The sequence below is a fragment of the Caretta caretta genome, chromosome 16 (genome assembly GCF_965140235.1).
Source record: "Caretta caretta isolate rCarCar2 chromosome 16, rCarCar1.hap1, whole genome shotgun sequence".
Classification (NCBI taxonomy): domain Eukaryota; kingdom Metazoa; phylum Chordata; order Testudines; family Cheloniidae; genus Caretta; species Caretta caretta.
Genome location: NC_134221.1, coordinates 23621017 through 23645923, shown reverse-complemented (window position 1 = coordinate 23645923; position 24907 = coordinate 23621017). Strand labels below are relative to the sequence as shown.

General features: G+C 49.4%; 2 protein-coding genes across 3 annotated transcripts in view; one reads left to right on the top strand and one right to left on the bottom strand.

Moving 5' to 3' along the window:
• NR5A1 (nuclear receptor subfamily 5 group A member 1) overlaps nucleotides 1-14389 on the top strand; it is a 65593-nt gene extending 51204 nt beyond the window's left edge. Inside the window, exon 7 of the mRNA XM_075120403.1 lies at nucleotides 10411-14389. Coding sequence (XP_074976504.1) covers nucleotides 10411-10658 — 248 coding nt within the window. The 3' untranslated portion in view covers nucleotides 10659-14389. The remainder of the gene's footprint in view (nucleotides 1-10410) is intronic.
• Nucleotides 14390-16479: 2090 nt separating this feature from the next.
• ADGRD2 (adhesion G protein-coupled receptor D2) overlaps nucleotides 16480-24907 on the bottom strand; it is a 68447-nt gene continuing 60019 nt past the window's right edge. Inside the window, exons 27-28 of one of the 2 annotated variants that reach the window (XR_012665230.1) lie at nucleotides 18615-18892; nucleotides 16480-16667 (exon numbers count right to left, since the gene is read on the bottom strand). Coding sequence is in view for 1 of the 2 variants with exons in the window: in XM_048823171.2 (XP_048679128.1) it covers nucleotides 18885-18892 (8 nt within the window). In the remaining variant the exon portion in view is untranslated. Of the gene's footprint in view, nucleotides 18893-24907 lie in introns of both variants that reach the window. The other variant, XM_048823171.2, reaches the window with a different exon arrangement.

The following is a 24907-nucleotide window of genomic DNA, read 5'->3' as shown; positions in this document are numbered from 1 at the left end:
AAGCAAAAATATTTTTATTTTCATCAGAGTGTTTCCCAGAACGTCCTTTTCTCCCCCTGAGCCCCAGAAAACAGTCGTCCTGGCGAAAGGAAAGTGGTGGGTAAGATCCCACCTTGGTCAGCATGCAGGGGCCAGTGCAGGCTCGTTCCCCATCCGGCATTAAATAGGGCCTGTTTTGGGCAGTGAAACAAACGGGCTGATAGGGCCTTTACAAAACAGCCGTGTTGACAGAGCCTGGCGCAGGGACTGGCCCTATCTCGCTGGATTGGCGTCAGAGGAATGCAGGGCAGGGAAGTGCAGACTTCTCATGATAGAGCCACCGTCTCAGAGTCTGTGGTAAAAGTAACTCAGGCTGATTCACATAGTTACTTCTCACCTAGACACAATATCCCCAGCAGCCACTGGCTGGGAGAGCTGGCCCTCCTGCTTGGCCCCGCACATTTCTGGGGGCCTTGCCACAGCCTTTGCCAGCCCCTTTCGCTTGTGCATTGGCCTCCCGTCTCGAAACCCCACCCCTTGCCACAGTTACCATAGCAACACGCAGCTACAGGACCGAGAGCCTGCTGCAGGTGCAGGCTGCTACTGACCCCGCAGGCGTCTAATGCTCGCCTGGCTATGGTCCCGTGCCCAGGCAGAGCGCCTGCCGGGGCTGCCTTGCCCCCCTGGCATGTGCACGGCAGGGGCCAGCGGCGTTTCTCTGTCACTCGCCTTGGTGAGTGAGAGGGGTGGGTGGGCGGCTCTGGGGACTGACAGCCTCTGTTCAGCCACAGAACAGGGACAGCCTGGGCATCCACAGGGCACGCGTCCTCCAGTGTGCCCACCCTGGCCTGGAGACCCTGCCTGGGGGAAGTGCCCGGGGCACTGCCAAGCCTTCACACAGCTCTGTCAGAGCCAGAATCACCCCTGTGGGTTTGAGGCATCTCATCAGCACCTTTCCCTCCTCCCCAGGCCTTACCCCCATGGCCTCCATCCCTGTGGTCTCCTCCTCTCCCACTTCCCTCTCTCCTCCCTGCCCTTCCTGGTGACAAACAAAAGTCCCAAGGAAATTAAGTCCTGTTTGCAAAGGTGGGTGCTGCACTTGCTGTGGGGTTGAGCTGGCTTTATCTGACCATGGCCCACCTGGCTGACTGTTTGCCTGCCTATAATTGTCACTCTGTTCCTAGGGTAGGTGCGGATAATAAGGGATGTCTCCTCTGGCTAGTTTAGCACGTTGCACCCTCACCAAAGGATGCCAACGTTCCTTAGCTCTGAGTAACACCTTCCATTCTCACCCGGCCTGCGGGAAGGCAGATAAGTATCCTTACCCCCGTGTTATGGACAGAGGAAGTGACTTGTTCAGGCTTACAGTTGGCTGCAGAGCTCTCAGATCTCACCTCAGCCCAGTAGATCACGTTCCCTCTTGTCCTATAAACACGGATCTTGTTGTTATTCATTGGTGTGCCAAGGGCCTTTAGAGAGAGATTTAAAAAAAACAATGGGCCTAAATTTTCAAAAGATGCGTGATTCTGGGGGGCCCCAGTCTGAGGCACCTTCAGAGGATCCTGTTTTTCAGAGGGCAAGTGTTCAGCACTTCCTGAGAATCAGGCCCATTTAAGGTGTCCCAGATTGTCAGTCCAAAATTGAGACACTGCTCACTTTGGCAAACTGAGCTAGTCTCTCCTGCCCACTTCCCTGTGAGGAGTTACAGGTGGAAGTGGGGAATAACAAGCTGTGTGGTGTAGTAAAGTTGTGTGCCTTATATTACACAGGCAGTGAGCTCAAATGCTGTGAAGTTATTGCTCTTAGAAATGGGTCACACCTTTGATTCCCTCATTGCCAAATGGATCACTAACTTCTCCGTACTTTGTGAGCTTTAATGAGCTCAATTGAATATTCTCCATTGAATGAAAATATTTACATGTTTGTTGCTCCGGGAACAAACCAAGAGGTAGATACAGTCCAAGGGGTATATTCTGTGCACATTTAATGCATAGAACCAGCGTTGCCAACTCTCCTGTTTTTAACACAAGTCTCACAATATTGGGTGTTTTCTTAAAACTCCAGCTCAGGGAGTCAAGTGATTGATTATGTGAGCATCTCAGCTTGTAGCCCTCAGAGTTGTGGAGAGGAACTTGAAATCATGACCTTTGCGCACCTTAAAAGCTCTATAAGCTAGAAAGTAAATAAGAAGAATCCCACATTTATTATTTTAAAAAATCATGATTTTGAAGCTAATCTCATGACTTTGAGAGGCCCAGTCATGATTTTTGCACACTTAGGATTGGTAATAGTGGAACATCTCATGGCAGAAGGCGTGCGTTGGTTATCATGACACCATTGAATGCTGCATTGGTCTATTATGGAGTTAGGCTCCCACCGCCAATGTTGTTTCCTAACTGTCTCTCAGGCCCTTTTGGAAATCACAACCAGAGCTTTCATTGTCCATGTTTTGCTGTTGACCAAGAGTACTTGGTTATGCTCCTGGCACATTCAGGGCTTAATACCATAAGAATTTCTCCAGCTGTGAATTTTACACTAGCAAATTCCCATGTCTGAAAAGTACCCAATGTGCAGCTCTATGGCACACAATGACTGAGGACTGATCCAGTTAGGGACTCGACCTGTGCTATTTAAAAGGTCTATTCACCCTTCCCATCAGCTAATTCTGCTGAGAGAGAGACGGGATAGAGTATGATCCACAATATTTCACAAAGCCACGTTTCATCTGCATTCAGAGTCCATGGGTTTAATTTTGCCCTGGGCAATGTCGCAGTTGGGAAGCTGGCTTGGATGTAGCTGATGGCAAAATTTGCCCTAATAGCTCTGGCAGGAGAAAAGAAACTTTAGAGATCAGTGAGTGGAGTAAACAGTTACATTAGCATGATACAAGTAGAGTTAATTTGTACCACTCCTAAGTTCTGGCCTGGTACATGGGGGTTTATGAACCCTAATAGCAATTAGGTATTATATAGGATTATTTTTTAACAGATGTGCTCTAGGATATATCTCATTTAACTGGGCTGCTCAGTAGGTCACCCCTGTTCAAATCTGGCTGGTTTATACTGATTTCTGTAGCTCCCATCTCTGTGCGACTGGGCTCTCCTTGGGAAATGCTGGTGAGCAGACACATATTCAGTCCTTGATCCTGCAATGGGGTCCAGGCATGAAGCAGCTTCCCTGCCTTCAGAGTGGCTGTGTGTGATCAAGACTTAGCCCAGAGCTGATGAGAAGGAGCCACTCCCGGCGCCCGAGAGCACATTTATAACCTTCCATCTCACTTGTTTCCTTTCGAAAAAGCTGTTTTAAAGTACAAGAAAATTAAATACGATAATTTGCTGTTTAAACAGTGATAAGGCTGTGACATAAACAGAACCCAGACTAGAAAATAAAAGGGCTGGAGGCTTGGGATGGCAGAGCCGATCTGAGGAGGGATGGGAGTCTGGGGGAGACCCTAGCCCCTTCCCCACTCCCCCAGTGGGAGCAGATGTTGTGGTGGAGTATCCTGGGCTCCTGCTCTCCACTCTGGCTGTGCCCATAATAAAAATCCTACAGTAGTATCCTCACACATTGTAGGAGGGTAGCAGTACCTTGCAGGGCTGGAGCGTTTTATTAGGATGGGGGGCTTTGCCAGCCCAACCCCGTTTGAACAAACCAATCTGTGTCAGGATCCTCAGAGGAAACATTCCCAGTCTGATGCCACTGCTCCTTGTTTGGGACATGGGAGGCACTGGAGCAGCAGCCTCAGCTTGGCTTATTCCTTTCCTCTGTGGGCATTTCTGTTGAATTCCCATTGCCTTTCCTGTGGATGAAATGTCAGTGGTGGCTCCGAGGGTGATAAGCCCCAGCTTCAGGGTGGCCATGGTTTAAAATCCTGTCTCCATTGCATGCGTAGAGCAGGCAGTAAAGAAACCTTTCCAGAAGTTAAGTGAACATGCCTGTATTGCTGTGCATTGTGCTAAGTATATTACATTTCTTCCTCTTTTTTCTTTCTCTGTGGCTTTCCGGGAAGGATGTGCAACAATACGCTGTATTTTCCTATGTCTCATTTTGCCCCAAATCCAACTTTTTCTCTCCATAATGCAAAGCTCACTTGGAGCAATAAGAACATAAAAATGGCCATACTGGGTCAGACTGATGGTCCATCCAGCCCAGTGTCCTGTCCCTGACAGTGGACAGTGCCAGTTGCTTCAGAAGGAATGAACAAAACAGGGCAATTATTAAATGATCTCCCTTGTCGTCCAATCTTAGCTTCTGGCAGTCAGAGGTCTAGGGACACCCAGAGTCTGGGGTTGGATCCCTGACCATCTTAGCTAATAGCCTTTGATGGATCTATCCTCCAGGAACTTATCTAGGTCTTTTTTGAACCTAGTTATAGTTTTGGCCTTCACAACAAGTTCCACAGGTTCACTGTGCATTGTGTGAAGAAGTGTTTCCTTCTGTCTTTTTTAAACCTGCTGCCTATTCATGTCATTGGGTGACCCCTAGTTCTTGTGTCATGGGAAGGGGTAAACAACACTTCCCTATTCACTTTCTCCTCACCATTCATGAGTTTATAGACCTCTATCATATCCCCTTTTAGTCATCTCTTTTCTAAAGTGAACAGTCCCACTCTTTTTAATCTCTTCTCATACGGAAGCTGTTCCATACCCCTAATCATTTTTGTTGCCCTTCTCTGTGCCTTTTCCAATTCCAATAGATCTCTTTTGAGATGGGGTGATCAGAACTGCACACAGTATTCAAGGTGTGGGCGTACCAGGGATGTATACAGTGGCATTATGGTATTTTCTTGTTTATTATCTGTCCCTTTCCTAATGATTCCCAACATTTGGTTCGCTTTTTTGACTGTTGCTGCATATTGAGCCAATGTTTTCAGAGAACTGTGCACGATGACTCCAAGATCTCTTTCTGGAGTGGTAACAGCTAATTTAGACCCCATCATTTTGTGTGTATAATTTGCCCGTCGCAGGCTCAGCTGTGGAGAACAGGATTGCATATTACGTGTAGGATGTAATTGCCTTTAACAAGAGAATTTCCACATTTACCACTCTGCCACAGCACAATCAAAGCCAACGCCACAGACACAAGAGGCTGCCATTTGAGTTCTAAATAGATTTCTCTCCTGAGCAGGTAAAGAGGTTTAATTAAAATTAGGGCTTCTCAAAATAGCAATATTTATGAGGACAGCACAGGTTAGCTTTGTTCTACAGAAGGGCTTAATAGAGCCTTAATGGATTGACCTATCATTCGATTTCATGACTTATATTCATGAAGCAGCTCTTCTTGGGGAGGGGAGTAAGAGAGGCTTTTATAGCCCACATTCCCTTAAGCGTTTGCAATTTATCAGCAGCTTCTCCCAAACAAAAGGAGCTGTGAATAGGAAGAACACTTGAGGGCATAGAAATAATCCCAGGCATATCTGTATGTGTGATTGGCTGCTTTGTCACAGGACAGAGTCTTTGCAACTGCTGCAGTGTCTCTAAATGAAGTGAGTCAATGTTATTTGGACAACATTCTTTATTCATTGCAGGAATGAAAAGATTATTCAAATATTCAATTAACCAGTGAATAGGGTCTTTCTGAGAACCAGGTGAGTTCATCAAGTAGAACTAGCTATTGTTGAGCCAACTCAGGGTATAGATTTGACATTTATCAATATAACTTCTGTTTTTTTAAATGACACTCATAATAACCTTATGCAGATAAAGAGATTTCATAACAACATGCTGTAATATAACAGAGACAGGCGCGTTAAGAACAAATGTGCCACAGGAGTGACAAGGGAATTCTGATCTGATAAAGTGTATGTTATACAGAACCTCAGATACTTTGTGACTATGCTACACAGTACAAAGCAACAGTGAGATGGGAACTGCCCATTAGATCATCGCCGTGTCCAGCCCTCAGCCAGTTCAGGATTGTTCCCTATGGCATATTCTTGGGGGCTTTATTCATCTGACTGGAGCAATGAGGCTTCCGCCACTTCCCTTATGAGACTGCTCCACTGTCTGATAGGCCTCTGTGATAGATATTTACCGAAAAAGGTTGCAACTCCTTTCAGTTTAGGCCCCAGTTCAACAAAGCACTTAAACACCTGCTCACCTTAAAGCCTAATGGCACTTAAGCACGTGCTTGGCTGCTTTGATGAACTGGGGCCAAATTTCAGTTATGCGCTGATTCTGAGTTCCCCTTTTCCAGACCATGTAGAGGTATTTATTAAAATTAAAACATTTGGAAAGGGCAGTGGGCACGTAGCCATTGTGAGGCAGAGCAGATTGTGTCATGGCTCTTTGTTAGGGCTTTTCAGCCCGTTTTCATTCCAGGTAACTGCTCATATCAAAACCAGCTGGAAACATTTGTGCAGTAATAATGTGTGAGACTCTGTATCAAGCGCTTGCTACAGTCTAGCTACATTGTATCTGCTGCATTCCTTTCCATCATGGAGGGGCCACTTCTGTAGACCCTCACTCAAATAAACATTTACAGAAGTAGTACCATTGGTCTGCTAAGCCTGATTCTCCATCACTTCCAGTAATGGTATCCAATGACTGAGTTCATTCTCCAAAAGCCTTGGGGTGCTTATCCTACTGGCCTGCTGATCTGTATATATTTAACTTTTCCAAGTACTCTATGACCTGCCTCTTATCATCCTGTCTCCATTGTCTATTCCAGACTTTGTTTTATTTTGCTTGTTGGAGACAGATTCCAGGAAGAAGTTCAGTAGCTCATCCATCTCAGAAGCACATACTTGATGATTGTGTTTCTCTCCACACATACCAAGAGACTTCCTTTGCCATCACTGCTTCTCATCTGTCTAATATACTTTTTAAAGTCTTTAATCCATTTGGGTAGAACATTAACTCATTCTACTTTTCTGCAGTTCTAAAGCCAAATTCAGTCTTGGTGTAAAACCCTACAGCAGTCAATAGAATTACCCCAGGAATTTGTACCCTAATCTTTTCCCTGTAAGTCACTGTGTATTCTTGCTCAGTCCTTTCCCTGGGCAATTTCTGTTACAGATTCCTTTGTATTACAGACGTTTGAGGCAGTCTCGCGTGAAGGCATTTCCAGGGAACTGCTGAGTCTTTATTACACTAAGATCTAATAGTGTCTATAATGGGTAGAAGGAAACCTCTGGGCCCAAACACTCCAAACTGCCATGCTCCAAATCTGGACCCAATTCTGACTCTTCACAATATTCAGCTTCAAGACGTTTGAGCTGCCGTCTCTCATCTGAACTTGAACCTAAAAGGGCTGGTTGCCGAGGCCCATCTCTCCACTGGATACGTGCACACAGACGTAACAGATTTGCTATCAGACATAATGGCACTTGTGGCTGCAGCTCCACCAAGTACAGGCAATCCTGTTAACTCCATCGGCCCAAATGTTTTCAGAGCGGATGTTTATAGCACGGTCTCATGTAAGTCGGGGCTCAGGTATGATCATTGTGTACTTCTGTAGTAGCCTAATAACATGGAGTATGTTTAGTACCATTTTACCAAAGCCTTTGTTAAATACACACATCACCCAGATTTCAACATGTTAGATTTAAAAAATGAAATTAATTAGCCGAACAAAAATGGAAAACTCAAGTCTTCTGTATTGTCAAGTGCCAGAATAGCATCCTGCCACCTGCTGGGAAGAGTTGTCATAAAACTCCTTAAAGGACCTGGAGTGGCCAGAAAGACTAAAGCCATGCCTATGCTACCACTTATGTTGGCAACACTTATGTCCCTCAGGGGGTGCGGGGAAAAAAGTGGTGGTGTGCCCAACACTGCCAGTGAGAGAGCTTCTCCCGCCAGCAGAGCTCCCGCCGCTGGTGGAGGTGGTCTTATGTCGGCGGCGGAGGCTCTCTCCCATCGGCCTAGAGCGGCTACACGAGCAGCCTTGCAGCGGCGCAGCTGCATCGGGGCAGCCGTGCCACTGTAAGCTCGCGAGTGCAGACATGGCCTTGGTGTCAGAGAGAGCAAACAGGAGAAATGAACTGCACATTCGATTAGCCCAGTGAAGCCAAACCCTTCCCTTGGGATCTGACTAGAGTACAATTAAGTGCTGACATTTGGATAACTCACTCTGATTTTTGTCAAATTACCACTTAATACTGATTGGTGGCCAGGTTCTGGGTCCATCTCACCTGAACGGTGGTACCTCCATCAGAATGCAGCCCACTGGAGCACTGGGCTCAGCATTGTCCTGGAGGAAGAGGTTCCTCCTCGCCGTGGGCAGGATCAACCCTGCTTGGCTTATGAGGTCACAGTCCAAGATAGCAGAGCCGCAGATCGTGGACGTGAGATTGGGCTCTATGGCTGCCGGGAAGTACCTGACTGAAGAGTGGCTTGATATGGAAAATAGGATTACAGTCAGGCATTAGCCCCACTAGGGACAGACGAAAGCCAGGGTGTGGGTTTGTGTTTTCTTCTCTCACAAACAGCAGCAAGTGCTTTTAAGTGATTTTTTTATCATGATCTTTTACCAGGGCGGCATCCTGGTCTTACTGATTTGAAACCCACAGCAAGGTGTGCAGATTATAAGGATAATCTGGGGGTGCTCATGTAGGGCTCAATGTGCTAGGAGCTGTGTCTCTCAGTAGCTAGGTGGTGGCTCCGCACCGGAGAGCTTTCTGCCTTGCATTTCAGTAAGGCCAGTTCCAGGCAACAACAGTGTTACCGGAGAATTGTTTAGACACTTGCGAGGCATAAAGGCTCAGGGTTACTATGTTTACTGAGCTCTGTTGCCACATTGAAAACACCAGGTTTATCAGGGAATTAAGCCAGTCTTTTCATAGACATTCAGAAATGGATGAGCTCTAAGGCTAATGGCCTATAAGATTTTCTTTGATTGTGTGAGATGGAAGTGGGCACAGCAGCCATTAAAAATTCATCAGCTCTAGAAGCTGCGAACTTGCTGACCTGGCAGCTGTTTAGCTGCCTGGATTCTGGCTGTACCCCGCTGGCTCTGCAGTATCCTCCATGGTTCTGCTCATACAAATGAGGGATGAAAAGGTCCCTAAGGTCCTCTAGTAGTTCATCTGTCTTCTGCTACTCTGTTTTATAACAAGGGGCAGGGTTCCTGCGTAGGTTTTTCCCGTCCCTTATACGGTATAAGAACAATTCCATTTTCTAGCTAGGCCACTTCTCTCTCTCCCACCCTTTTCTGTGGATCGCAGAACACCCCCCCCCCCCCCCGCATGTGTATATACACACACACACTCTCTCTCCCGCCTCTCCTGTTAAGCTGAACGTTTTCACCTCTAGTCGTTCCTCTTCCCAGTGCTTTGTACTCGGCTGCATAGCCTTGCTGTGACTTGCCCACTTTCATGGTTTGGTGCCCTCATCCCCTTGCGGCAGACTCTCTTTACTCTCGGGGGCTGACTGATTAAGTGAACACCAAAACCCACCCCGAGGCTGGTCCTGTGTGGCCTTGCTAGTCCCCTCCCTCCAGCCCAGAGTGCTTTCCTCTCACAAACACCCTCTTTCCTCAAGCTCCAAGCCAGTTCCTCGTGCATTCATGACTCAAGCAGGTCAAAGAACAGGTGAAAAAGCATAACAAGTTTTTTTCACATTTTTTCATAGAGAAAACTCTTTGATGAACATTTGCTGCCCAGCTCTCTTCCTGAGAGTGTCGCCGAGATGCTTCACCACCTTACTAGGGCCTGTGGGACGGTCCACAAGAAACTCTCCCCAAAACTCCTTCCCCTTCCCCACCCCGGTACCTGCAGGATTTGATGGGAACTTGGCAATGGAGCAGGGTTTTATTTCCCACTTGCTGGGAGATCAGGGTTTGGAATTCTCTGTCTCAAAAGTGCTAGCAGATTCAATCAGGTGCAACGATTGTTTGGACAGCAATGGCCTCTCAGTAGAGTACTCGCACACGTAAGAACTGGCTCACATGCTCAGCATTAAACTCATTGCTGAATGTGGGGGGCAGAGTGTCGGGATTTCCTCCCTCCCTGTGGCACACTGGATGGATTTAATCTTTCTTTAGAGCACCCAGCAGAGATCAGAGGAGGGTGTGTCTCACAGTCAGTGTCCTACCATTGCAGTGGTGGTGATACAGATGGAAGCAGAAGGGTGTAAGCACTTCTGTCCTTCAGTCTTTCCTGTCTCCTCCCAGGTTCCTGTTGTCCCTTAATGCTATGCTTTTCCATACAAAAAGAGCAGCCTCTTGTAGACTTAATCCCTTTTACCTGAGAGTCAGAAAAACAACAATAATAGGAACGTCCCCGCAGAAGAGCACCAGGTGTGGGCATCTCCCCTGGAATGTGTGCGGCCGCCCTGGGACTGGAGGAAGTGCTGTCTGGAGCAGCACTGCAGCGTTCTTAGAGACCAGTGTCTAGGTGCATTGTGGGTCCATAATGGGGTCTGATGTAAATGTGACACAGGGCTGCGCTTTGAGCCATTTCATGAGACGCTGCCTTTTGTTTTCCTGTTGCAGATGTGAAATATTTGGAAAACCACAGCCTGTCGAAGGATGCTCAGGAGAAAGCCAACGCAGCTCTGCTGGAGTACACCATCTGCCACTACCCTCACTCCGCAGACAAGTTCCGTCAGCTCCTTCTGCGGCTGGCTGAGATCCGCTCCCTCAGCATGCAGGCCGAGGAGTACCTCTACCACAAGCACCTGAGCGGGGAGGTGCCTTGCAACAACCTGCTCATTGAAATGCTGCATGCCAAGCGGACTTGAGTGTGGCTCGTCCCGACAAGAGACTCGCAACGGAGCTCCTCAGAGACATTCCCTGCTGGGAGCATGCAGGAGAGGCAGAAGGAAGCTGGGGGGGCGGGCCTAGCAGCACTGCCTGTCCATCGCCGCCTCGCCCGGTGATTATATTTAACCAGTACTATTGGAAAGTTTCAGATGATTTATTTTAATATACAGTAACTATGGTTTAACAGCTCTAAGACGAATATGTTCCACTCTGTGCGGACTGCCCTTCTGGGACCATTGCCTGTCCTACATTTGGCTTTCCCTGACTACATAGCATCGATTTGGCTTAACACAAATTCCAGGGTGTGGAGGATTAAATCTTAGAAATGGCTTTTCTCTTATTTATGTTCATTTTGACTGATTTTTCCTCAGCAGCTGTCTGCCCTAACCCTGCCCCCTCACCTTCTGCCCACAAACATATCTCAGGACCCCACTTGCAAAGGGGGGAGAGAGAGGTAAAAAGATACCTTGCTGGTTTTAGCCTTCCGACAGCCCAGGGCTTCTCCAAATGATGCTCTGTGGTTGTCGCCACCTCCCTGGGGGTGAAACACTTTGTGGAGCAAGCAATGGGCCTGCAGGGGTTGAGCAGGGAGACTGCCTTGTGGAATAGTTTGCAGAACGGAGATGCTAGAGCCCCCTGGAATGGACATAGACTGGGACAGGGTACTGGGGAAAATGCAACCACCTACATGTACCTGGATCCAGCCATTAAATCCAGGGAAGAGAAATGATCATATCACCATCCTGCTCCTGCCCTGTGTCCCAGGCGGGCCTGGGATTTTGAGCCCCAGAGCTCAGGAAAGCCATTTTGGGTCAGGAGATAGTGCTTGAGATAGGGTCACCGTGTCACCACAGCCAGTGCACAGCTGCAGCAATAGGCCGGCTGACCAGCGTCAGGGGCCTTAGCAGACTTTTGGTCACATTCTGACTGGGGAATCGCCTTGTTCTCTGAGGTCAATATTATAGCACAGCCCCATAGTATCCAAGTGCTGAGAAATCGCAGCTCCTCTGTTCAGTCATTCATCTCTGCATCTCCTAGCCTGTGTCCTGCACCCCCCTGGGCTGGAAGCTGCTTGCGGGCTGGCCAGGCAAGTGTGCCCCTAGGACGGGCTGATGGACTCCTGCAGTTACATGAATCAGGAGACTGTTACAGGAAGGAACGGGGAACTGGACAGTGGAGAGCCATCCTTTTCCCCACGAGCTGCCCCATTCCCCGTGGGGTGAAGAGCAGGTGCAGACTCGGACTGAGGGATGCAGGCGCAGTGGAACGTACCATTCCTCGTTCCAAGCAGGGTGGAGAGCAGGGTTGCTGGGACAAATTCCTCCCTGGTGTAACTGCACCGGGCTGTTGCTGAGCTGAATGTGGCCGGTTGTGTGTGCAGGGGTGGGCGGCAAAGGCTCCCTTTCTGAATAAGCAGCTTCCTGACTGGCTACAGTGCTGTTTATTCAAGTTTTGTGGCTGGCTAACAGGGAGGGCCAGCACTCACCCCACCCCCAGTCCGGCACAGCAGCGATTACAAGTTCTGCCTCATCCTGCTAATGAGTGTCCAGGGGGCTGCCTGCAGCGGGTGGGCAGCAGGGCACCAGGGACGGGGGGTGTCATCCTGGAGTTTCAAACTGTGCTTTATGGCTTCAGTGCTCAGCCCTTAGCCTCAGGTTGGCCCCTGCACACTGACCTGCAACACCCAGGCATGCCAGGGACGATCCAGAGCGGCTCCATTCCAACTGCTTCAGTGACCCCGGTCACACCATGGAGCAGAGTCTGGCCCTGATGCTGACATTTCAGCAGGGACGCTCGCAACTCCATTGAGCTCTGGCCCCAGCTCTTAGCTCAGCCTCCATCTCCGGGAAGGTTTTCTCCCGCCTCCAGTCCCATCTCACTCTCTTTGGAAGGTTTCCAGCTGCAGCTTCCCTTGCTTTTCTGCACCACAACATTCCCCGTTCCCACTCAGGTGCTTTCTTGGCCACCAGCTGTGTTCTTGTAATCTAGGGACCAGAGCAACTGGGGTGCAGCTCCCCCAGTCGGAGAGTCAATCAAGAAGCACAGTCTCCTGAACCCACCTATTGGATTTCTCCACATAATGCCTGGTATGTGTGCAGTGGCAGAATTAGCAGGAATGAACAGGGCTGAGATGCGCCACAGGAAATAGACTAGGGGTAAGAGGTAACCATCAAAGGACCTTTTTTTCTCACCATATCTAATGACAACTCTGACTGTGACATCTCACCAGCTGCTCCGTGTGTGCTCTAGGGAATGCTTCCCATGGGCTGGATCCGGGGGAACCTTTGGCAGTAGCCTAGCACCAAATACAATCAATCACCTGAGCACTATCTTAGTGGAGTCAAAGTCCCTTTTGACCATTTTCTCTGTTTATTCTACTCAGGGTCCTGTACACTGTGCCCAGCTGCACCATACTGTACCCTTTCCACTCTGCCTCTCCTGGCTCACTCATGTTGTATTTTCCTCCACGTTTTTATTTAGTGTCCCCTCCATTTTTGGACACTGAAGTCAAAGCGAAGCACTTGACCCTGCTGGAGGACTATAGGACCAGGTGGCACAAAGTCCCGGCCCAGGGGTTCTGCAGCTGGGTAATGAACTGGCCACAGCCCTTCTGAGCCTCATGCTATTCAAGCCAGTGCAGGATACAGAGCCTCCAGAGAGAATATGAGAAGAAAGGGATTTCTTTCTGCTCTCTGGGTCTTCTGTGTGTGCATCTGAATTAGCGGCCATAGTACAAATGTGTCGGCCATGTGCATAAAGGCTGCCCTGGGTTCCTGAGCTGGTTAGTAGGGTTTCTACTCCACTCCCCATTTGCCTGCTTCCTCTGGCTGGGAGTAATTAGACCATAACCTACAGCCCAATGGTGAGACGTCCGAGCATCACCCTGGCCCCCCAGCAGTGTATTGCTTCAAGCCCTGGTTAGCAGCGTCTGTCCATTGGCAGCATGTTCATGTGTGTCAGTTAATAGAGCTTTCCCACCCAGGGAGGTGAGAACAGCTGAAGATACAAGAGCGCCCCTTTGACCGTGGATGCATCCCCCTCCCGCTTTAGTTAGCAGGGCAAGGTAAAACCAGAAGGTGCTTGATTCTGGCTGCCACGTTGGTTTACTTCAGCTCAACTGTCCTTTACTATTCCCCGAGCACGGGACCTTTCCCAGGCTCCAGCACAGGCCAGGCTTAAACGACATTGCTGTGTGCTCCCTGTTCTGAAGCTCCCTGTCAACACAGGTCATATTCTTGGTGAATAATGGCCCTTTGTAAGGGGTGGGGTCCGATATATTTTCCATTCCAGGTGCTTGTTTAGAGTGGACTTTTGTACCCAGAGAAACGCGGTTTCTCCTGAAGTTTGGCGCTTTGCAGGCCTTGTGCACGGCTGCCGCCTACCTTCTTGGCAGAGTTTTGTGACTATAAGCAGCTCATTTTCTGGAAGCTTATTAGATGCAGATGAGCATGTTTGTTTCTGCATTTCGACATGTTCATGCATTTGCCTCTCCACGGCCGTGGTTCAGTTTCACTTTGTATTTCGTGGATTTAAGGAGCTGGGGAATACGGTTTGGGATTTAAAATATGTTTTATTTTCAGAAAATGCAAAGTGTCCTTAAGTGTCTCTCTCCCCTCTGCCCTCTCCATTCCCTCTCTGGCAGGAGGTTGTTAGCAATGTTCTTGTCAGGATCAAACCACTGTAATAAATTTTGCAATTCACTTAAAAATACAGGTTCTGCCTTTTTTTTTAATGTATTTCTAACTCCTGTTTGCTGGGTGGCTATTGCTGTCACATCTCGTTCCATTGCTGCTTTCTGCAGCAGAGCAAAGAACTTTCCTGGGTTTCAACACCGTGCAAACTGAAGGGCAGATGATGACGTTAAACAGTGCTCAACCCTGAGGATACTTGCCTGGGGTTCCTCTTCTTTGTAACTTAGCTGGTATCCTTAGGAAGAATAAATTAGAGACGAGGGTTGAATTGGTTCCAAGGAGCCACCCAGGACCCGGCTCTCAGTTTGCCTGAACCTTGGGGATATTGTGTGGGAGTCGCACCTTCAAGCCCGTTGCTCTGCCGCAGCTCATGCCGGACCTCGGGGGCAATAGGCATTGCACACCTGAGCCCTCTTCATGAGCAGGCAGGCAGGACCGTGACACTCGCACTCATGGAGAATATGGCTCACATCTATGCACAGGCACGTCTGTGGCTCTTCTCTCCATAGGATCAGAGTGGCTTTGCCAAGTGACCCTAACAAGTGATCTTGAGAGCAGCAGGGTTTAGGGGAGATAGTTAACTTAGGCACTAACCACTTGACATGGCTCTTAGTTATAATTATCAGGCTGTGCTAGGCATACCAAGCCAGCAAAATCCCTTCTCATACAACTGTAAGAGCTTTTTACACCACACATCCCTAGGGAGAAAACTCACAGCTAGGCGACAGCAAAGCCCAAATAACGGCCTGCATGTGCTGTGACTCAGTGTGCACCTACCTGTATTTGTACACACAAACCCTGCAGCTGTGCCTGTGGGTCAACAACATACGCACACAAACAACTGGCTGGGCAATTGCTGACACTGTCCAATAATGGTAACTATGTATAAAAACCTTGCCACAGGGTCTTCAGTCACCTGGTTTGAAAATTTGGGCTCAAAGGTCATGCAGTGGAGTGTAATTAACCAGGAGGGTTTCAAGGCCCTGAGCCAAAACCCAACTGAAATCAGTAGACACACTCCCATTATCTCCAGTGGGAGCTGGATCAGACTGCAAGAGGGGAGACAGCATGAAGAGAACAGCCTCCATGCTGCACTAAACCAACACTTGCCTCAAAGCTAACAGAAGTCACACATGCAAGGTGCAGTGTTGCTGGAGTTCTTACAAGCAACTGCCAAGTTCTGGCCCCAGAAAACTAGCAGACGAAGTGATTCCTGATGATATTTGGAAAGTGCTGCAGGAAGAACGCTGCTTCAGGAGTATACTCAGCTCCTGACGGGCCACACGACAGCAGAACCAGGTAGTTTCTATTATTACTTTAGCGCTACCATGGGGAACACGGATGACGCTGGCAGGAAGTGCCCACAGTGTCTTCACTCAGCACTGGGATTGTCCGGGTACCAGCTGAACAAATTAGGTAATAATGCCTCTATTGGCCTATGGGCCTGATTCAGGAACACAACTAAACACATGCTTAAAGCCCTGCTTTGCTGAGTTGGGGTGGGCCAAAGACCATGCTTAACGTGCTTTGCTGAATCAGGGCTATAAAAGACAGTGTAGTTACCTCTCTGTTCCATAGTCTGCTGGGAAGGAGGTGGCCATTAGCTGGAAAGGCCTGCATCCTACACAAAGCGCTCATTAACTCTCAGCATAACCGCTGCGTGGGTTACTTTGAAAGGGTTCTGAAAAGCAGGGCCCATGGCTCGGCTGGCCTTTGAGACGGAATATTCGTCCCACTCCAGTGCTGACTCTATGGACTCATTCCAGCTCCAGTCCGTGCTTGGCAGTGTCTAAACTATGTTACTGAGCAGAGAGTAAATAGCTTCAGTGAACAACCGTTCAGCTGGGGGCTAGTGTATCACATGAGCCAGCATGTAACAGCCACTACGGGGGCTGGATGGGAACAGTGTCACATCTTGCTGGCCTTTGGACATGCAAAATGGACCAGGTCCACAGGAGTCAGCCACAGCATGAAGGCAGCTTTTCCTTGGAGGTAAAGCTAGAGTAGGCTGAATGCCTGCCTTGCCTGTCATTAAACCAGGACATATTAACATGCAGTAACGTGACTCTTCATGAGGCTAAACAATGACAAATCACAGAGCCCGGTGTCTTTAAAATCAGCATTTACTCAGCTATAATATGCAGCAAACCTGATACTGAGCGCACGTGTGCTCTGTGCCGAGGAACATAGGAGCAGAAATCGGCTGCTGCAAAGACCAGCGAGAGCAGGCTAACACACCCTCTGCCTCTGCGCAGCACTCCACTAGACAGCTGGTAATGAGTGTAGTTCATCCATCTAGCATACAGGGAGATTAAAATTAGCTGGTTTAAAAATGAAAAACAAAACAAAACCCAGCTACCGTCTGTCTCAGAGTGCCTGTTTCCAAGCACCCCGCGTCTAACCCCGGCAGGAGGTGTGATGGGAACACTACAGGTGCCTCGCACTGCACCAGTCCCCTTTGCTGAGGGCAGTAGTGGGCATCCAAACGGTCCTTTACAATGCAGCACTTTGGCTGGTCCTGCTGTTCACACACCTTGCTTTCCCTCTGCACTTCATGGCCTGCAGGTCATGTTATTGCTGGCCATTTGTGGACACCAGCGGTGCAAGGAGACAAAGCACGTGCAGGTTTGGTTTGTTGTTGTTCATCTACAAGGCCCTGGCTTTTAACCTGGAAGAGCAGGAAAGGACCCTGCTAGTCTCCAACAGCCTACTAACCTCTGCGGCCAGGCGCGAGGGTGTCTTGCTGAACACATTCACCAGGTCTCCACTAATCTTCTCTCACTAACACAGGCTAAGGGGAGCAGGGGGACTTAGGCCTTTGCTCCCACACACCTGGTGGTACCCTCTCGGGCTGTTAGCGCATGGCAGGAGCGGTTTATCTGCTGAGGGGGCAAAGCACACTGTCATGTAGCAATGTTAGAAAGGGGAAGGAAGAGGAGGCTGGGGGGCACATGAAGCCCCTTGCGATTAGAGTGAAATAGGGGCTGTCTCAGGGAGACCCCCACAAGGCTTCAATGCTGCTGTTTGTTTGGGCTGCGCATCGGTGAGCTAAGTGAGTCCAGCTAAGTGGCATCCGTCTAGAGCTGGGCTGGCCTAGCAAGGCAACCTGGGGAATCTACAGTAATTCAGAAACACGCTATTAAAGCCCACTGATTGCAGTACACCCTTTACTGCGCTCCTGAAATCATGATCTGGAGAAACAATGCTGAGCTGATGGGCTGACGCGGCCCTCAGAGGTGTGGTCAATACCGTTCCTTCATAGCCGTTAAGGCCAGCGGGGCTCATGGCGAGCAGTCTGTTTGACCTTCTGCAAGGCACAGGCCAGAGACTCTCACCACGTGATTCCTGCACCAAGCCCAGCACATCTGGGTGAGCAGCAGCAACACGAATGGAAAGCCGGCTGACGCGAGACTACGTACAAGCATTGCGGGTGAGGGGAGGGAAAGTTTTATTGTGCGGACAGAACAGGAGGGGGCTCGGCCGGTGCCAGGGCTACCTCGTGTGCTGCCTTTTAACGTGACGTGCTCAGGCATTAGATGAGTGAGTGGTAAGGAGAGCGCGTTACCTTTTCCTTCACTTTGCCTCCAGCCCAGTTAGTGCCTGAAGGACAGAGCTAACATTAAAGGACTGGTTCTTGCCCTGGCTAGTGAGCCAGAAACGACACTCTTCTAGCTAGACACACCTAGTTCTGCCCCCATGTTACACCCACCGTTTCACAAAGTGCCATGCCCCACTGACTGACTGGCTCATGTTGAGCCTTCAGCCGCCCCAGAGCCCTGCATGGTATTTTCATGGAACGAGTCATTTCGGTTTTTGCCCCGGTATGGAAAGCCTGTGAGCTTTAACTGTTCTAACAGGCAAGAGACGGGGGCAGGGAAAGCTGGCGGAGCCATCAGCTGGCTGGGAAGTGCGACAGGATCACAGCTAGGTTGTGTAGTCCTGCTTCAGTGCGGGGGGCTGGACTTCGTGGCTTTTCAAGGCTCCTTCCAGCCCTACATTTCTCTGATTACTCAGCAGGCATGCACCCAGTGAGGAAATGGGGCTGCAATCCCCACCTCTCCTCGGGGGACACTAACCAGCCTGGGGGCTGGAGGGTAGCTTTGCTTACTAGCCCCACCGAACCAATGAGGTTCCAATCCCATTTGGGAAAACAGCTTTCGAGTGGGTGTTTTAGCTGAGCCTTTCAAAGTTTGTCCCTCCCCGTTTCATGGCAGACTAGCAAAGCAGAATGGTGCTACCTACCCAAGGCCCAGAGAGGAACAGCAGCCAGGTGCAAAGGAAATAGGTCACGTGTGAATGGCCAGTGAGGAGAAGGGCAGGGAAGCCTCCTGCCTGGCAGGATCCCCAGGCCTGCCTTGGTTTTCGCTGCACAAGTTCAGCAGTTTTGTGTGGGAGGCTGTGGTTCTCCAGGAGGAAATCAAGATGGCCGTTGCGCCTGGCTTCCATGGACCTGCCTTCTGTTTGGAGAGCCCAGGAGGAGGGGGGACTGGGCGTCACCTGGAAAAGCTCCTCTCAGAACCCTAAATCCAAGGAGAGAGTGCGTTAGTCAGCGTGCAGAGAGCCTCTGTATCCCATCCAGGACGTGCCTTGCTTGGCCCTCTGCTAGAGACGGGGCTTGGGCTACTCACAGAAAAGGGGAGTGGGGCCTTAAGTGTTGCAACAGCAGGGGCATTTAGCCTTTATTTGGTGTGCAAATGTGGCCCTGAAAACCCAAAGCTTCCAGATTATGGATCCAGGAGCCTAGACTCACACTGCACAGCCAGTTCCCCTGGCTTGGTCTCTCTCCCCTCCACCCCCCCGCCCCGCCCCTGCCTCCCACCCTCACCTCCATCCCAGGTAGACTCCGTGGCTAAGGAGAAGGGCTTCATAACAGACTAGAGGTCACTAAAATAACAGTTTAGAGAAAAACAGTTCGGAGCTATTGTTATTTACTTTTTTGCATAACAATGAAGTTAAAAGTCAAGAATTTTTAACTGATAGAAAGGATGATTAGAAAAACCACCACGGCAAATAACCTGTGGAACTCAATGCCAAGAGGTATCACAGAGGCCAAGTGTTTGGTAGGATTTGCAGAAAGAGCCTTACACAGTTATACGAATGAGAACAGCCACAATTACATTGGCCATGATGTCGCTTTACGACGGCTATAAACCCTTCTGCCTTGGGCCATGAAGCAACCTCTGAATGACTGGGTGGGAAGAACTTTCTCTTGTGGCAGGCTAGTCCTTAGCTGGCCAGCAAGGGCCTCCTTGCACCCCAGTCTAAAGCATCTGGTGCCAGGCACTGTGAGCAGCAGGCTACCAGGCTGGATGGACCCTGTGGCAGTTCTGATGGCTGTATTTGTCAGTATTTATTCCCACTGGTTGTTTCCCTGACCAGCTAAGAAGCAGTCAGATGTCCAGTCAGCTTTTGATACCTCAGATTAATAGGTTATGATTTTTTTTTTTAAAAGAGACTATTTAATGAGACGTGATTTGTTAGCGCTGCTTAATATTGATCACAGAAGGATTGGGTCATGGAGACAAGCAGACACTTGTTGCTATGTGTGGCTTAGCAACCTACACAATGTATTCAAAGGAAATAATGAAATTATCATGGGGAAACAATGAAGCCATCACTTGACGAGATGGAGGATGTGGAGCTCTTGTTTGCCAAGACAAGAAAGACACTACCTATTGTTTGCACAAATCTGTGAACTGCCTGGCCCACACCCCCTACGTAATGGGGTGTCATGAATCGCTGTGGGCTATTCCGTTTAATGTGCAGCTTTGTACAGCGGGGCAGAGCTCGCTACCGGGAGAAACGTGTGGCCTCTCAGCATGAACTGCGTTCTTAGCAGGGGAATAGCTCATTGTGAGGCATCTTAATATCAGGTGGAGGTGTGGGGGAGGGAGTGGGGCAGGACAAGAGAATGTCTAGGGGGACTGGAGATCTGTAGCTGACAGCTGGCTCCCACTCTAAATTAAGAGAATTTGCGATAATCTTGCTTTAAATATTTTTTTAAAACTTGGCCACAATATTTCCATTTGAATTGTCTTACTCTTACCTGGTGATCTAGCTTTGCTTAGAAACTGTACCCGCCACTAACACTTTTATAGAGCTAATTTAATTGATTTTCCTAGCAAAATAGGTGGCTACTAAAAGATCATGGTTATGAGTCCTGAGTGGCTTTGAATATGATACCAAAGAGAAGCGACCACTAGGACAGGGCTTTGAGGGGAAGACTGTCTTTGTGGTTAAAGTCCTGGCCCACTGCTTGGAAGAGCTGGTTACGGTCCCTGGTATTGATTTCCGGTGTGAGTTTAGGCCAGGGAATAATTGTTTTGGGCCTCAGGTCCCACTCTGCAAAAGAAGCTGGTGGCACTGCCTTTCTCGGCCCTTTTGTCACGTTAGCTTGTGGGCATTATGGGCAGACCTTGGCTCTCACTATGTGGTTCAGTGTGGGCCTGGAGGTGCTACCATCAGATTGCTAATAATCATTACAGCTGGTTGAAATTTCCAAAGTAAACTAACAGCCCCTTTTCATCATGAACATATTCTGCACAGAAGCTGTTTGGCAACGTTTGTGTTGAAACTGTATCATTTATCATTTTAAAAGTAAGAAAATGCCAAAAATGTTTTTTTCGAAATAAATGTGGGAGCGAGACTAAACTGACCAAAAAAATTCATTTTAAAATCTCTTATTTCAGCCATGAAGACAAACACAAACATTCAAATACAAATTTCAAAAAATTAAACATATTATTTAAAATTTTTGTGTGATGTTTTGCTTTTTGTTGTTTTGACCATTGCTAATAGATTTCTAAAATTGTTAGCCTCCTGGGTTGTCGTCAGTATCATTTATGACAAGCTTTAGGTCTGGCTGGAGCAGGAGTCGGAGCTGGGGAGAATCTGTTGCAGCCCCCCTGGGGGCCAGGGTAGGATTGTTGCCCCTTGGACACTCACCAGCACCAGGCCAAGTCTAGGCTGAAATGTAGCGGCTGCCGTCACTAGAGCTGGCTTTACGCAATGCCTAACGAGTTGCATTCACTATAGCCTCTTGCCTCACTTGGCCTTGATTTGCTCCCACTGATGTCAGCCAGCCCCTAGAAGTTATGTACAGCTGAACATTACCCTTCGCTGATCAGGCCATGTACCCAGGAGCTGTGCTGTGTCAGAGCTGCCCTGGGGGCAGCCAGGCAGTGTAGAGCTGGAGAATTATCGTATGTCAGCTCACTTCATGGAAAGCTCATGCTCAAATAAATTGGTTAGTCTCTAAGGTGCCACAAGTCCTCCTTTTCTTTTTACGGATACAGACTAACACGGCTGCTACTCTGAAACCTGTCATGTATGTCTTGCGTGGCGGAAGGCACTTGACTTTGTGCCCAGTGCTTCATAGCACCGCTGCCACCCTGACAGTCCAGCTGCAGTGGGCTGCCCATTGGGCCGGATGTGGTTATGGGGGCGTGGAAGAGGGCTTGTCAGGCTGGAAGGGGGCTCCTCAGTCACGCTCAGCCTCGGAGAATTGCAAAGCTGAGTCCCGCAGGCACCTGGAGAATGCTACAGGAACTGCTCTTGGCACCAGAGGTGCTGCTACATAAATCTTAGCAGTGCACAGAAGGTGCTGGGCTGTGGATTTTAGGGGACAACTTGGGACGGGCATGCATGTGTGTAAGCACGCGCATTTCTACTAGCTTTAAAGCACTCCAGAGTTCTAATCCCAGCGTTGCCCCAGGCTTTCTAGATAAGTCAGGTAACCTGCCTATAAAATACAACTAATTCCTCCCTTTCCAGTGGGTGTGACCCCCACCCAGCCTCTGAAACACCTGCAGCACCTCGAGGAGCTTGACCCAAGGTCGTTCTCCCTCACTCAAGCCTGGATAATGCAGCCAGCATTGTGGGCCCTGGTGACAGACAGTTGCATTGGCCCAGATCATCCCTTACTGGTGTAACGCTTGGAGGGAAGAAATCTCCAACAGGACTTGCTGTGCACACTAACGGGTGATGCATCACATCACCCTGTGCATAGCAGGTGTTCTCACCCTTAACCTGGCACACCACACTGGATCTATGGGAGCCTAGGCCATCAGAGTAGAGGCCAGGGCCCCTGACCAGCTCCAAGCATTGCAAGTTCCCCAGACTTGTCTCTGGTGCAGCTGCCTCTGGGGCCCTTTTGTCAGGGGCTCCATGGAAAAGCTAACAGAGCGCCTCTGAAGCAGATCAAGCATCAGTGCATTGTTGAGGGGACGGAGACCCAGAGAGGCTTCGTGAGTTTCCCCAGAGGCAGAGTCAGGACTAGAACTCAGATGCCCAGGCTGCCGCCTGCAGCCCAACCCAACTAGCTGAGCAGCAGAAGGGGGCACGAGGACAAGCAGCCATTCTGCTCCTGCTCCGCCAGGTCCAGGTCTCTAAACCCCTGGGAAAGCAGCAGTGACTACAGCCGGGCTGTGCTGGGACACCGGTTCTGGACATTGCACAAGCCCTGAGCAGGGCAGGCCATTCTCAGCGTGACTGGGTAGCGAATCCTGAGCCATGTATCTCTACTGACACTACCATGAGAAGGGCCCAGTCCAGCCCTTCGTGACAGCAGCAGGAGCTGAGGGGACTCAGAGCCATGCCAGACTGAGCTGTTAAAGCAGAGCATGGAAATCAATGGTGCTCAGATACTGGGGGGCTGGGCGCTGGGCACATACCTAGATAGGCTGGGAAAAAGCTATCAAGCCATGTGAGGAGGAGCCCCGGCAGTCTGCTGTTTTCCACACTGCCAGCCAAATGGAGGCATCAGGCCGTGGGAGCATCGATATGCACAGGCTGTAAAGGGCTAACTTCATAAAAGAGACAGGCTCTCGCCCACCTCCCGACACTGGCCCCGAGACACGGAGCAGCTCCCAAGTCTGTAGAGAACTCACTGTCTGGGCTCCAGCGCTGTAAGAGGACTCGTGGGGGGGGGGGGGGGGGAACCGAAAAGGTGGCTAAGTGGCTTTTGTAGCAGAGAGGCACAATTCTCAGAGAGCTCGGTGCCTCGTGCATGTCAGACTGGTGCAGGTGGATGTGCAAAGCTTCCCAGCTGACGAGGTGTTTCTAAGCAATTCAAGGGGCAATGCCCATTTTAAGGAGCTGTTTGGTTTCACTCACTTGCTCCTCACTGGGGTCAAGCAATGCCTCTTACAGGTGCAGCCTGCAGGCCTGACAAGAGTGAGTTTTGTTTGCACCATGGCAGCGGAGGCGGCATCAGGGGTTCCCCTCAGAAAAAATACTGCACCTGCCTAGTGGGTTCGTTTGACTGTTAATCTGCAGGTTAGTCTGAAAGTGTGTGAGCGAGTGCGAGCACACATATTATAGATCTGCTGCAGGTGCTTCTGTGACCCGAACGCTTACATTTCCTTCCTCCAGGGGATTTAGTGAGCGGGTCCACAGAGCGCAAGATGCCCCTGACTGCCCTCACTGCACTGGGGAGCACTGTCCCTGGAAATGCTGCACTGGACCAGAGACTCACTTACCCAGAACTGCACAGAGGCACCCGAGAAGGTTCAGGCAAATTAACAAGTGTGAAGCCAATGCACATAAACGAAAGCATATCAAACCCCGTCTGGATGTGCTAAGACAGGAGTAAAATTGCCTTAGTTCACTGGTATATTAGAAAGTTTTTCTGGCATAGCTATGTTGGGTAGGAGAGTGAAAAAAAATTATACACCTCCAGTCAGCACAGCTATGCTGGAAAAAGCCCCAGCGTAGCCTTTGGCTGGCATGGCTTAGCCTATTTGGGGCCCTAGCAATCCCAGCAAAGCTCTCTTTTGCCGATTAAGCTGCATCTCCCTTAGGAGGTTTCCCTATATAGCTCAACTGATCTAGCTATACCAGAAAAACAATTTTCAGTGTAAACAAGGTTTTCGGTCACTTTACTTGGGGTTTAACCAGATTTAATTTATGCACATGGACTTCACCCCTTTAACTGATTTGCCTCAGTATTCCGGAGCGTCGCCAGGCGGACGTGGCCTTACATTCGAGCCAGGAGGAGAAGCACTGGGATTAGATGGGGAGGGAGTCAGAGCAGCTACAACTGGCCCACAGGAAAGCATTTGAGCAGCAGGTGCCCTGTGCCTCACTATCCTGCTCTATTCTGACACACTTTAAAGTTTATGTTTTACTACCTAACATGCTTCTTCAGGTTAACGATTTGATGTGCCCCGTGGTTGATTATTTCTGCCCCGAGATGTGGGGAAATTGTGACATTTCCAGGTGACACCTTTTTTACAATAAACGTTCAACGCACCCTGCACAACTTCTTCCCCATGGAGAGAAAACGTCATCCGGAGACCAACAGCTGCTGGAGTCCCGCCAATGCAAGGTGTGCCCCAGGCCAACTTTTACAGCCATCTACGTAACCACATCCCAGAAAAGCTTCATCGGATTTAACAGTACAAAAACAACATCCATCTATCCATCCATCCCACCCATGTCTACAGTCCCAATCCCCGTAGTAGCGGTGATAGGTGCCAATACCCTGAATCTAGTCTAAAGAGTTCTCAGAAGAACCAGGCAAAGAAGCCATAAAA